The 14,757-nt window shown below is 31.8% G+C and overlaps 1 protein-coding gene across 1 annotated transcript in view; it reads left to right on the plus strand.

The window, feature by feature from the left end:
• Positions 1-14,757, plus strand: part of LOC117124122 (nesprin-1-like) — a 45,067-nt gene that overhangs the window by 25,769 nt on the left and 4,541 nt on the right. Inside the window, exons 3-10 of the mRNA XM_033270253.1 lie at positions 1,395-1,456; positions 3,028-3,123; positions 4,159-4,242; positions 4,928-5,017; positions 7,893-7,910; positions 10,706-10,890; positions 11,334-11,539; positions 12,529-12,620. Of these exons, the coding sequence (XP_033126144.1) occupies positions 1,395-1,456; positions 3,028-3,123; positions 4,159-4,242; positions 4,928-5,017; positions 7,893-7,910; positions 10,706-10,890; positions 11,334-11,539; positions 12,529-12,620 (833 nt within the window). The remainder of the gene's footprint in view (positions 1-1,394; positions 1,457-3,027; positions 3,124-4,158; positions 4,243-4,927; positions 5,018-7,892; positions 7,911-10,705; positions 10,891-11,333; positions 11,540-12,528; positions 12,621-14,757) is intronic.

Raw genomic sequence — 14,757 nt, forward strand, 5'->3', positions numbered from 1 at the left:
TAATTTTAATTTTTGTCATATTTATTAATATATTATATTGTACAAACGTTTAAAAATGGAGATGAATTGTTCAAATTTACCATAGGGCATTAAGATAGCACCAGTCCACCAATCAGAGACCTGGGATTTAGGCCCAGGACTCTGGTACTGAAAAAAAATATTTTTTTTGAAAAAAAAAAACATTTTTGAATTTTTTATTTTTTTAAAATTTTATTTATTTATTTTTTTCATTTGTTTTATTAAATAGTTAGTAGATATTGTTTGCATTATCTAAATGTTTTACTTTGAATATCAATGCACCAGAAAACAAACCAAGGGTTATATTTGGCTTTAGCAAAATAAAAAATAAAAAAAAGCCTCCTCCCTCATCACTTTTCCTGCCCAAATAGGGTGATAAACTAATAATATTTTTTATAGGGCCTTATGTAAAATCGGAACGATATCCATGGTGTTTAAACATTTGTAAAAAAATTCATATGTTATGTTTTACCTTTTGTGTTATTAGTTCGAAAAGAACAGGAAAACATTTTTCTTGCCATTTTCTTTGTAGTCACTGTAAGTCTGTATTCTATAATTGTATGTCAATAATTGAATGCTTCATTATATATCATTGAGAATTGATAATGAAATGTCATCAGATTTTAAATTTTTTCCAGATTTTAGTACAGGCAGTGACTTGTATTTTTCACCCCCAAAAAATACAGTTTAATCTATAGTGCTAGAGATATAATTTTGACACTACACCAAATACTGCATGTTTTTGTGATATAGGTCTAAGGTTTATCAGGTGTACTGAATATCCATGTACATGTACAATTCATATAGTCCATTTTAAATTATATCACTTATTTATCATTGGATTTATTTGAATATCTAATTTGAACTTATAATTAATCACGTTGCACTTGAGTTTATCAGCAAACCTTTATTGTTTGATAAGTAATAATATCATCAACTGTAAATAGGAAAGACTCAGTTAAAAACCTGAATAACAAAGAAATATACTTGAAACAAGATAGCTAAAATAATATATGGTACTTATCATGAGCAATAATTTGTTTATATGTATTTCTTTTTTTGTAAGCCAAAAAAGATATATAATTACCTTTATCACACTAATGTTGATTTATTTTATATTTGTGTAATTTTTAACAAATATCTTTTGTGTCCAACAGCAAGTATCTCACCAATTTTCAATATGGACAACGCTTTATAAACCAAGTTTTTTTGTGAGACTTGGTAGTGTTGTGAGAAAACGTCCTACCGTCACTAGAATTGAACCCAGCCTCTGGAATTAGAAGGATGATATGTAGATTGTGTATATTTGTTACTTAATGTTTTTGCTTGTTTTATTTTGAAATATCATTGTATAATTGTTATTTTCTTGTTTACAGATGAACAAGAAAGAGTGCAGAAAAAGACTTTCACAAATTGGATCAACTCCTATCTGTCAAAGGTAAATTTTTAAATTTTAAATATTTCATTTTTTTCTTAAATTTTTAAAATTTTTTAACTGCTTCATATTATGCTTTATCAAAAATGCACAATTCATAATTCTATTGAAATTATAACAAATCATGACCCTTTTAAAGGTCAAATTGAATGTTATTACAAAAGATACACATCAAAATTACAACATGAAAAAACAAGACAATAAATTACAATTAACAAGAGGTTTCTTAGCTCCATTCAAGGTCATAGTCAAGTGTAAGCAAAATTACAGGAGAGTTAGAAAGGATTTAACACCTTAGTCCAACCATGGTTTGTGAAATAATTTACTTTATTTATCTTTTCTTTTCTCTAGGTTGAATTGTCTTTGCTACAGGGGGGTGGATTGTTCGCCTTCTTTAACCCTATCAATCTGCCACAGATCATTACCATAATTAGATATAAATGTAATAATGGGGGATGTTTCCAGGTGTGGGGACTATATAAATCATTGATAGTGCAGATGTACTAAATACAATTCTTAAAAGCTAAAAATAATACGTATTGATGCATAAGAACTGTAGTAAATGTCAAAGTTCATTTGGCTGCAGTATATTTACTTCAGCAGCATACAGTAGGAAATATGTTTAATTCAATTTCATAGTAATGTCAAAGTTTATATTGTAGTATATTAAGGTCAAAATTCATTATATGATTAATTGTTTTATATATTTTTTTTATATAGAATGTTATTAGAAATAACTTTTTGTAGATGACATTTTTGTAGATGACAAATCTTCATTTTTTTTTTAGAAAAAGATATAAATTTCAGTATTAGCAGGAAGTCAAATTAGGTCAGTTTGTTTAGTCTCTATAACCATATGGCAGCCAACATACCTAGGACCTTTCATTTTAAATCCTTTTCAAATAAATTGACTTTGTTTACAGTAGGTAAATTTTTGATATGGATTTATGTTCTTTCCATATAAAAATTGAGATATGCGTTTGCAGCAATTTCATAAAACCATACAATTCGGAGATGGCTTAGCGTACTCTGACGACAACATTTATACCAAAGGCATTTTATTATTAAGGGTCAAGTAGACCTACTTTGCACCACAAAAACTAATTCATATACGATAGTTTAAAATGTATTTCCTTTACCCACTGTACAATAGGTTTTATGTTTGCTTTAATGTACGAAAGCACTTTGTTAATGTACTTTGTGATGATAGTTTGCTGGGCCAGGAGCCACATATTATGTTTATTATGTTACCAACAGATTACTTGACTTGTAATGTTATGTACAGTACTGAAGAATGCTGTATAAGTTTTTATGTATTTTTGGTGTTAGTTTCTAAAACTTTATCACCAAATATGATACTTTATGGTGAGAACATTCGTATACACGGTTGTTTTCATTAATATTGATTTATAGTTTGATAAAAGCTGTACTGTACAAGAGTAATGATAAAGATTAAATGTTTCTCAAACATTTCTTGATGAGAAATTTAAATAACACTGAAGGGAAACTCTTTTAGAGATATGAATAAATAAATTTCATTCTAAACCAGTTTCTGTTGTTTTTCTTGACCATAGCATCGACCACCTTATGAAGTAAAGGATTTATTTGAAGATATCAAAGATGGCACAATACTGCTAGCCTTACTGTCAGTTCTTTCTGGTGAACGATTGGTGAGTTCAGTAACTCATAGCTTCTTAAGTATAGTCTAATCAAACATGCACAAATAATATTATGGTCAAATATTCCATATATCACCGGGGGGAGGGGGGGAACCAGGATTTGCCTGACAGGGGGTCTGATTTTCCCTATGAAATAGACTCATGGATAAGAGCATAAGTGGGTGTGGTCAGGCATTGCTCAAAATTTCTCAAAAGTGATCTAGAGAAAGCGAAGCATCCCAGAAATTATGAAAATTTAGGAGTTTCAAAGGCTTTTTTCAGCGATTTTAGAGTCTGCTAGTATGTACAAAATTTGTATAATTTTTTCCTCTCCTCAACGATTGATGTTTTTCTCCCAGAGAGGGCCCTGGCCCCCCTCCCCCCAATCCCACTGGCACCATCCCTGTCTATCACAAGAAACTTATGCCGGGTATATAATGATTTACATGGTGACATTCAAATTATCATCCATAATTATGTTTACTAAAACAAGTCACAATACCTTCATTACTGTATATTTTTAACAAACAAAATATATCAGTTATCCTAGGGGGTTGTAGACATATACTCACATACAACTATCCTATTATCCATAGAAATTAACTTATTAATTATCAATAACTAAACTCCAAGCCTATGTTCAGACTAGCGCTCATGTCAAATGTGACTTAAAGCCTGATGTGAGTGTGAACACATCATAAATTGAAAACAATTTCATGCAACATGTGCATCAACACAGGCTTGTTCTGACTACAAGTAAACCAAAGTCAATCAAACGAGGCTTCACTGTCTAGTTTAACTGCAACCGTTAACATGGTGTATATCTTATTCCATTTGTTAAATTTTCTAGTGTAATTGTTTATGTAGTTGAATTACATTTCAATCACCAATCAAATTATCTTTATTGTTTTTCACATTAACTTTCATCCACGTATATGGTATCTCATGGCTTTATTGTTCTTTAGTTTTAATTTCTTGTGAAATTCAATATATAATTTCATGATAATTTTCAAGTTGCCATTGTCACCGATCTGTTTGTCTTTTCAGCCTGTTGAGCAAGGTAGAAACTTGAAGCGAGTTCACTTTATTACAAACATTAACACTGCTCTCAGGTTTCTTGGAGCGAAAAAGGTATGTTCTGTTTTAAATTGGATTAGAGGAAAAGTCATGGAAAAAAGACAGAAAAACTAAGCCATTGGCAGTATTCGACTGATTCATTTTGTTGACAAAGATATTTCATTGAGTATTATTTTCATTTTGCTGGTTCGTAAAATAGACTTCGTTGACAACAGAAATTAACATAAACCAGATTATGTTCAATTTTAATAAGTTATCCACATGACCAAAACAAACAAAGCTGATTGTTCAGTTTAGCAACATTTGCGTTAATGTAATTTAGATTAAATTTCAGAAAATAGGAAAAACCCATACTGTCACAAGCCGAAGAAACCTTGATTACGCCAGCATGTGTTGCGGTAACTACGCAGTCATTTTGATTTGTCAAGTATTTACCAGTTTTCTATTTGTCTGGTCGTCTTCGTTATGTAAAATTTTACCACTGTACAGGTGGGCATGGTTTAACAAAGAACGACCAGTCGAATATTGCCATTGAAACAAAAAGACTAAAAACAGAGACAAAATGAAAAATGCTACATAGTTTTTCTTCTTTAGCCTTTTGCCGCTTGAATTTGTTTACTAATTATTTATCTTCACTATGTACTGCAGTCATGGATAATGTCATCGTAGAAACTATATGTAGTATCGCATCTCCACTACTAGTATAAACGAAGTATGTGAATTATCTTTAAAATTTCAGATAAAACTGGTTAACATAAATGCAAGTGACATTGCTGATGGGAAACCTCACATTGTGCTAGGCCTTATATGGACTATCATTGTCAACCAGGTATGTTTTTTATTATTATTATTTATTCCTTATTTTAAGAGGGCAGTACTTACAGCAAAGCTGACCTGAAGAACGTCCCTCTAAGAATAGTCAATAAAAAGATATTTAGAAAGAAGGCTATTTAGTGAATTTAATTTACTTTTTTCCAGATATAAAATCCATACATAAATATAAAGAATAACTATTACTACTGTATACTTTATATAGTAGAACTAAATATAAGAAAATAAGCCAGAGTAATCTAGGCCTACTTCAATTTCATGTGATATCAATAAATCAATCTTGATCATCTTCGGACGTGAGATTCAACAAAAGCATGATTATCAATTCTCAGAGCGTTAGGGGCATGGATTCTACCAATAAAACTATAAATTGACTTCTTCCAATATTCATGAAATGAAAGTACTTCATTATTTACAAACATTATGCTAACACTATTATTCTTAGGTAATCTTAACAGTGTGAATGTACTTTACCTGGATGAGTCCATATGCCAATTTCAAACTAGGCTTAATAAATGATGATCATATTATTTTTTTAAGTAAGTTCTATAAAAGAAACCTTGGCACATTGGTTCATCCATGTATTTCACAATCATACATAAATAACCATCACCACTTTGGGTTTGGGTAGGTAGCACTTGTACTAGAAAATACAAATATGCAACTACAAATAATTATGGGAAGAAAATAAGGATAGAAAAATGATAAATAGAACAAAAACTGAAGTAGTTAACAGGTGTTTGTTAAGTTTTACTCTATTTTAAATATTTCTTCACACCAATTAAATGTAAAGTAAAACAACTCAATTTGTGTTGGGTAACTTGGAACTTTAGGTTATGTCCCAAGGTACTGTAGCAGCAGGAGCCGCAGTGTAGTATTATTCTAATGGTGAGATTAGGAAGCTTTAGATTGCATGACGACGGTAGGGCGTAGAACATTATCACGTCACATAAAGTCATCTGCGCATGCGAGAACGTTGAGTTCTCGTGGTGGCGTGGATTCTAGGATCTAATCTGGCCAAATCATAGAACAACTAGAGTGCTGACAAGATGGCGAAGCAATGTAGAGTTATGTATGTGTACCATCCAAGATGGCCGTCGTAGTAAAGCGCCACCTTCAGGCTTAGTATACTTATTACTATAAATAAGCCCTCTGACTGACTATTATTTCATTAATGATAATGAGTAATGGTAATAACAAATTATTAAACTATTGTAGCCAAAAAGAGGCCAGTTGGAGCATCTTATCCAAAAATAAAGTACCAAAAAATGAAAATTAAAATCGTGTAGATTACACCCATACACCGCAACGCTCAAGTTTCAAACATACGGGTAAATAGCTGTACTGAACTTTCTGTGTAAATTGAGGGCGCAATTGCTAATGATGGGGCTTAGGCGAAATTTGATTGGCTAAATCTATGACAGCCATTTTGGATTGTACACACACACAGCTCTGCGTATTTCGAACGTCGAATACATTGCAGTTAGCGCTCTATTATTCTTATTATATATCTATGGGCCAAATCTACTTTGTGCAGAGAACGTAGGATGGTCACGCATGAGTGAATCCATTCTAGCATCACATTGTCGCTCAAATCAGAAGTTCCCTATTTGAAGAAAATCTTTTTCCAAGAGTGTAGTTCTGTGTCTCATTATTAAGCTCTGACCACACTATCAAATTTGATGAGACAAATTTGTGTGATGTGCCCATATATGGGCATGATGATGTCATATTACATGAAAATAAAATATGGGAATATCACATTTTTGTGTCACATACAAGTTGATAGAGTGGACAAAGCTCTAACATTGACAATCTCTTTGATCTATTTATCAATGAACAACTCAATGTAATTAAATGAGTGAGGTTTTCCAGACATGAAACACAGATACTATACAATGTACAGTATTTAATGTGCCTTACCTGCATATATTCATTTGAATAATATACTGAAAATGTTATATGCTTCAGTTCATCACGTACAGTATGTGCAATCTGTAATTTTGAATGTCATATATATGGACTCTTTCAATATATTGTGATATATAGTTACATTAATAATGTATAATCCAGAAATTTAAACACAGAAGAAATATATACTGTATATTAACTGGTATACTATAATTTTAAAGAAATAATTTTCTTATTCTACAGGTTCTTGTTTAATTAATAATGTTTGTATGATGAAAATTTGGAAATGATCCATGAATTAAAAATATATAATTGGCTTTGGTGTCAGAATTATACAGGATAAGGGTCCAGACTACCACAAAGGCCAACCACGGCTAGGTCCATTATTATATGTTCGTGCCACCTTTAAATGACTGGAAGTGGCACTCTCAAACTTAAATTTTGATCTTTTTTTTTCTCCTATTTTATTTTTTATCTCCAAACTTTAGGGGGTCCCCTTGAATTTTCATTTGGTATGATGCCAGCTAAATGTATATAAGCTTATATATGATTCTCTTGAATTCGTTTGTACTGTTCGTTTAAATACCAGTGTCTTGTATTAACCAAACTGTAATGTTTATCTAGGGTATTGTTTGGGTATCATAAGATATAGGTTTACTGTTATTTTAATTATTTATTGATTTCAGTATAAAGTTGACATTAATAAAAGAAGATGGCAGGTCTTGAATGGGATTTTTACACTTTAAACCAAAAATGAAAAGAATAATAAAACATTCATGATCTTAGTATTATTAATCAATATGTAAAGTAATCAATATTTCATGAAACATCATCTCATTCTGAATAGTATACTGGCTGTAACATCTGGAGGATAGGTTTCTCTTATAAATATTGAAATTATTATTAACGATTCTTAAAATTAATTACCAAATGTTATTTATTTGTTGTGTTTTACCTTCCAGTTCTATGACCCAGAACAAGTAAGTTTTGGAATCGTCCAGAATTTAAATATTTTCTCTTTTATTATATGGTTTTTGCACATTTAAAACTGCTTCAAGAAATGTTCAATATTGATTCAAAAAGTTTCTTTTTATTATTAAGAAAAATTACTTATGTTGTAATTGTACTGTACAAATCTAAAGAACAATATTTAATTATCAATTGCAAATTATCTTCTAATGGTGACATACATAATTAATTAAATTAAATTTAATGAATTTTACTAAAGTGAAATAATTTTACATGTTCTTACGTTTAACATGTAAATATTGGATTTTTCTTGAAGCTTTCCTTATATTGATTTAGCATTTGTAGGTATCTATGTATGCTGCTATCTTAAAAATTCAGTTACTGTGTAAACTGCATGATTTGTATTGTATTCTACATAAATTTTCTTCAACTTTTTCTAAGTTTCCATAAAATAAATGCGTCATATCTCGAAGAAGAAATTTTCAATGAATGTATATCTTGGCTTATTTTTCAGTTGCATATACTTACTGTTTTATTTAATTTTTCCATTCTTTCCTTTCTCTGGATCCTATGTTATCTTTCCGTCGTGGTAACAGTCACGGTTACCAATCCTCATGGGCCGAGCTGTGAGTATTTTGTTAGCTGCTCCTGCTTCCAATGTGAAATTGTGGAAGTACCATTATACAGATGCAAATGTCAATGTGTAGAAGGGATACAATAATTGTATTAAATCAGGGAGCAGTCATATAACATATGAGAAGTCTCAAATCCAACATCAAACATTAAAGTTTGTGGTACCTCTGTTTCCATTGTATAATTAAGAAGCGAAATAGTTCGCGCATGGTCAATGGCGCATTGTTGGTTGTCACATTCTATGGGCTGTATAGTATTAATGAATGTTATGAGGTGACATTTTGTTTTCTAAATGTATACACTAGTTAATCTACACATGAAGGTGAACTGTAAAAACGACCCTAGGAAAAAATGGCCTTTTTCAGAAATTTAAAGGAAGGTGCTCAGTTGTTTATTTTTTGGGAAATTAAAAAAAGTTTTTCAAAGTCAAACAACTGTTTTAGTGTCAAAGAGCATATTGCAGATGTTAGCGACAGTGCTTTTCAAACTTCGGTACTGCTAGTATAAGGTCAGAGGACATAGACATAAGAGAAATCTAATTAGCATAACAAAAGCGAACATAGAGATTCATTTTGATTATTTAATATAACTAGTTTGAGATTTCTCCATGTAATATGCTTGATCTCTGTTGAGTTGTAACCTTATTGTAGCCTGTAACCAGAGGAGTTTTGTATGGTTTGGCCGAATCTCCTTTTTGGAGCAACCACTTCTGATAAACCAAATGGCACGCTTCTGTGCGATCAAAACCATCAATTTGGCTGTCAAAAAACCTTAATTTACTGACCTAGTAATTTTTGTTCTCCTAGGTCCCACTGGGGTGACATTCGGACCACTGACTATCTTAGAAAACTCTCGTTGCCAAGAATCCCGGTTATAAGCCTTTAACCCCTATTAAAATTGCATTTTCAATGACTTAAAAAATGACTGAATTATATTTTGGTTGGTAAACACAAAGAACCTAAAAGTGGCACTGTTTTGTGTATTTTTGTAGACAAAAAATGATTTTAGTGTCAACACAAAAGACACAAAAATGAATTTCAACTACTAATACATCTATTTTGTATGTCAATGTATTTGAGAGCTGTGGATCTTTTCTGGTTCTTGATAACTGCTTGATTATTTAGCATGACTTGGCTTTGTATTTTTTGTTCTCTATTAGTAATCTACCTGATATTAAAAAATGTTTGTATTTAATATTTTATACACTATAAAAAATACTATTTTGGAATACTATAAATTCAGGCTAAACAATTATGAATGTTAACATTATCATACATTAAGGTAAAATGTAAGAGATGTTCATTTATAACTTGCTTTTTTAACAGTTTATTTCTTTCTTTAAGATAAATTGTATGTTTTTGTAATAGAGTTAAAATTAATAATATGCTTTTTTTTATTTTCTTTGATTTGCTTTTCTTGTCAGTATGCTTAATTTTTTGTGCCAGTATCTTGATCTCAATTTATGAAAGTTAACAATTCGAATTACATATTCTAAAAATCTGTATTAAGGTAGATATTTTTTGGGTTGGTCATCTCAAAAATATGTACTAAAAGTATTTACCTTGCATGTAAGGTGAAACATTTTTTATACCTTGTCTTGCAAACCCATCACCCTCCAATATTGATTACTTGGAATAAAAATTTATGAAATGAAAGAAATTTTATTTTTGGCCAATTAGCACACCTACCGCCACGAAAAAGTGGATATTTCAGAAAAAAGTAAAATTTTTTTCTTTATTTTTATGACGCCCGTCGCTGCCTTAAAATCTCCAAAAATAAGATATGTATATTTCTTTCTCATTATATAAAGTTAGAGCATGTTGCTATCCCATTACTACATTGTTTACATTAAACAATAAAATTTTATTTTTATTTCCTTCTCTGTCTCAATGTTTTGGCAAAACTATTTGCTAAATAAGAAGGCTAAATTTTATATTTATTTTTTTTCCGCCCTCCTCTGACGATCTGTGAAAAATTAAGTTTGTGAAGCAAGGTATAAAAAATGTCTCGCCTAGTAGAAAATGGTGATGAAAATTACAGTCAAATCTATTTTTTTATTTTAAGCCATAGCGATGAAATATAAGTTTATAATATTCAGCTATAATTTTCTGGAATTTTCTTAAGTTTGGGAAAAATAAATACAGCACTTGAAACATTATTCGTTAATTTACAGATTGAGCAAAATGCTCTGCAGGCCCTCAAACTTGAAGAGCTCTCTGCAAGTAATTCAAGTCTAGATAGTGCTTCAGGGGGTGCTGGAAATGGGCCTTCGCCAGCAAAGCGACCAGCACCGACCAAAGGCAGGCTTACTGCTAAGAAAGCACTCCTTGAGTGGGCTAAGAAGGCATCTGCAGCAAAGTAAGTTTAGGAGCTTATACATAACATTTCCAATTGTGTTCGAGGGTGAAATTGAGAATTTATTTTTATGTGTTAACTCCATCCCAGTCAAAAGTGTCATCTTTATGATTACGTTCTTCACGATCTTCTGATTTTGTTAAAATGAATCTTTAACAGAAAAAAACACTTACCAGCATTATCATTATCATCGTCTTTATCATCCTTCTCATTGATAATTTGTAGCTCTAGAAACAATCGGCTGATTAATTAATTCGATTGATTAATAAATCTTTTTGTATGAGAAGCCTTAGGGCCAATATACTCACTTATCTGATAAATTAATAGATCTTTTTTGTATGGGCGGCCATCAATATACTCTACTGTCTTTATTACACTGCCCTCATCGGAGCTTTCGACATTAAGAGAACTTGTTTGTCAACAAACAATAAATTTCCTCTTTTCAGGGGCCAACATAAGATTGATATAGAAGTCAAAGACTTTGGTCCAAGTTGGCGTGATGGCCGAGCATTTAGCACCCTCTTACACAACATCAGAGAAGGCCTTGTGGACTTGAATAAACTGAGTTCCAGAAGCAATATCGAGAATCTTTCCAATGCTTTTGATGTTGCCGAAAAACAGCTTGGCATTGCTAAGTTACTGGATCCCTATGGTAAGATGGTTGGTGGTTTTTATGACAAGTAAAAATCAATAATAAAAATAATGTGAACAATAAAAATATAATATGATGAACATTGTTATCATTATCTTTATCAACATTATAATCTGTAGCCTTTATAAGCTCTGCAGGTTGACAATCTGTCCAAGCAGTGATGCATACTGTATAATTCAGGGGCTAACCTGCCTGACAGCAGTTCTGGCAATTTTCTACAGAGTCCAGTTCTCAGCTTCTTTGAGATGTTTTGAAAATACCCAAAGAATTTTTGTTAAAAAATTTTAAAATGTTTTATTTTTCTTTTTGATCCTGTGAGTCTATGTGGGTGGCTCTGTCAGATGGGGGGCTTAATCCACTCCTTTGCTGGCACCATCACTGTTTCGAAGGTAGCACTACATAGGTTTATTTTGAGTGGTCCTTGAGACAGCTGCTGATCATGTCTTGTGTCTTTACCACTTGACTTTTGGTCTCCCAGCTTGTCTCAAATGTCTAAATGTCTCATCTTGTTATGCCTTGTTCACCATTTTATTCCTCTATTAAAACTACTGTGATTGTTCTCACTGCATCCATGAATACCTTTTTCTTTATTCCTGGCACTAATTACTCTGAAGTGATTATGCGCTTTTTATATTGAATTACAATATTAACTATCCATAAAATATTATGAACTACATGCAAGGGCTCAATATAAACAAAAACAGTATACAATAGATAGATTCAAGAGGTCCAGCTGGCTTGGGACCCCCTAAAATTTACATTTAAATTGTTAGATTGCCATTTCCATCCACATAGAAATGACATAGTCTCACAATTTTAGGTGGGGCTGAGATGGTTTGGCCCCTCCATCTGTAAAATTGACTTTCTGGTCTACCCCTATTTCAAATTTTTGGATCCGTGACTGAGCTGATTAAAAAATATTGTATACATGTACCATATGTATACACAGTTGTGTAAGTGCTCACTTAACTAATTATTTTTCCTTATAGATGTTGACACTGCTAAACCAGACGAGAAGTCTATTATGACATATGTTTCCCAGTTCTTTCAGACATTCCCAGAAGTTGGAAGAGAAACACAAGTAAGCTTCTGAATAAAATGATATAGACCTAGAAATATAAAAGTATCTGTGTTTAGTCTAGATGATATTAGTGACATATCTAGGAGTTTTGAAATGAGAGTGGGGCTGATGGGGGTGTGGAAGTTAGTATGATGATTGGTAAGGGGGCGCCAGCTCACAGAATAGGGAGATTTGAGGTAATTTTTAGCTTCTTGTGCGTGATTTTTTTTAGGCGAGGATGACTGAGATATGCCACTGGAGGATAAACTGAAAATTAAAGGCAAACAGCACTTTACAGACTAAGAAATGTATTGACACACAAACTTTCGACCACACATTGGTCTTCATCACGTGAATGTACAAATAAGATAAAAATATGGTCATATATACGGGATAAACAATAAAAGGTGGCTGCTATACAGCTAGCCCGCGAGCCGTCTGGCCGTCTGGCCGTCTTTTGAACGGCCAACAATTCTTAAGGACGGCCACTTTTACCGTGACGGCTTGGCCTACTCAGCTCAGCCTAGCCTAGTTGGGCCTGATATATCTTTAGCAAATTCTTTATTTTCTTTGAATCTGTTGAATGTTGCATAAGCTAAAGCATATTTACATTTGATAAATAACCTTTATTGCTTGAATTTACATTGTTTTCATACCAACATTCTGTGTGGATTCCCAAAAAGGTAAGGCTAAACCATTGTCTACCCAGGGAAAATAATGTGAGTAAACAAACGTAGCCGTGGGCAATCTATGTTTATAACTGAAATATCTTTGTGATAGCTAACTTAACACTTTTCTTGTAAGGACAAGTTTTTCGTTTTCAATTTTGGACGGCCTATTTCATTTTTCTTGCTAAACCCCTGCTCTACATGCAACAAAAATTAATTAATTTATTAATTATTAATAAATTTGTTTTGACTGAAAAGTCGTAAATTATTATCTTTTACATCCAGCAATCTTTCTATTCTCAAATTTGATTTTACTTCCTCCATCCACATTCATCTCTAAGTGAAGTCTCCCATTTTATAATTGAATAGAATAATGTGACTAATTGTCAATTAAGGTTGAACTATATAGACAATGGGGAAAAGCAGGAAACATCACAGCAAATGTTTGTTTTCTCTTGTGTACAACAATGCCGGTAGGCCTACTCTATAATGGTATATAATGATGGACATTTAATGAGCCTACAGTATATCATTGAATACTCTTACGGCTGCCTGTGTTTGTCATATGCATCATGCAGTAACATTTCTCATGACCTTTAGCTAGTGCCCTAATGACATTTAATCTGGTTATTTTTAATATAATTTTGTATTCATAAACAACATGTTATTGTGTGTCTTATATTTAGGGCACTTTTGGGAATGAAGCAAGCTATGTTTGGTTTTCAATTTTTAAAGTGCAAAATACAATTCACTGAAAAAAACGAATTAATAAGATCATATGTTTGTCTGTTTGTTTGGCTGCTAGTATAATTATGTAAAAATAAATTAATAATAAAAATATCAGAAATGTATACAATGCCAAATCAAAATACTGTACTCAAAGGAAAGCAATAGAAGAATCCATCCACACTAAGGCCACTGAAACCGTAGCTAAAACGTAGGAAGCAAGTAATTTTGGTTTATCATGAGATTAATTAAAAACAGACTAAAAATCTTTCAGTAAAAAGATATTTTGTATGAAAGTTTTTTTTAGCATGATTATGCAAAAAAAAACCAAAACTAATGAATAAGTCATCATGAAATTTAGTGAAGTAGTATACTGGTCACAGGATCTTTTTTTGGTTGAAATGATCAAAGGTCAATATCTAAAAAAAAAATGACATTAACAAAGTGGTCTTGATGGAGGTACGCCCCCTTATCGAGTGGCTGCTCTAATTCCGTGAAATGAAAGTACACAATCTTTCACTTACTACATTGCTTATGTTGCTACTTCAGCTATGAATTATTATAATGCAACCAGCAATTATCACTTATGATGATAGAAGATTCCTTTGTTGTACACCGCTCAACTAAAGTAGGCCAGATGTCAGTAGAAAGGCAGCTGAGTATTTCTATACTGTTTTTGATTTTTGAGACAAAATTATACCACCAGCCTTAATACTTAGGAGTAGGCTAATCCTGATTGTAAAATTTAAAATTGTTGTTTAAAA

This window comes from Anneissia japonica, unplaced genomic scaffold (genome assembly GCF_011630105.1).
Source record: "Anneissia japonica isolate Jap-2015-1 unplaced genomic scaffold, ASM1163010v1 scaffold3949_len364153_cov177, whole genome shotgun sequence".
In the NCBI taxonomy this organism is placed as follows: domain Eukaryota; kingdom Metazoa; phylum Echinodermata; class Crinoidea; order Comatulida; family Comatulidae; genus Anneissia; species Anneissia japonica.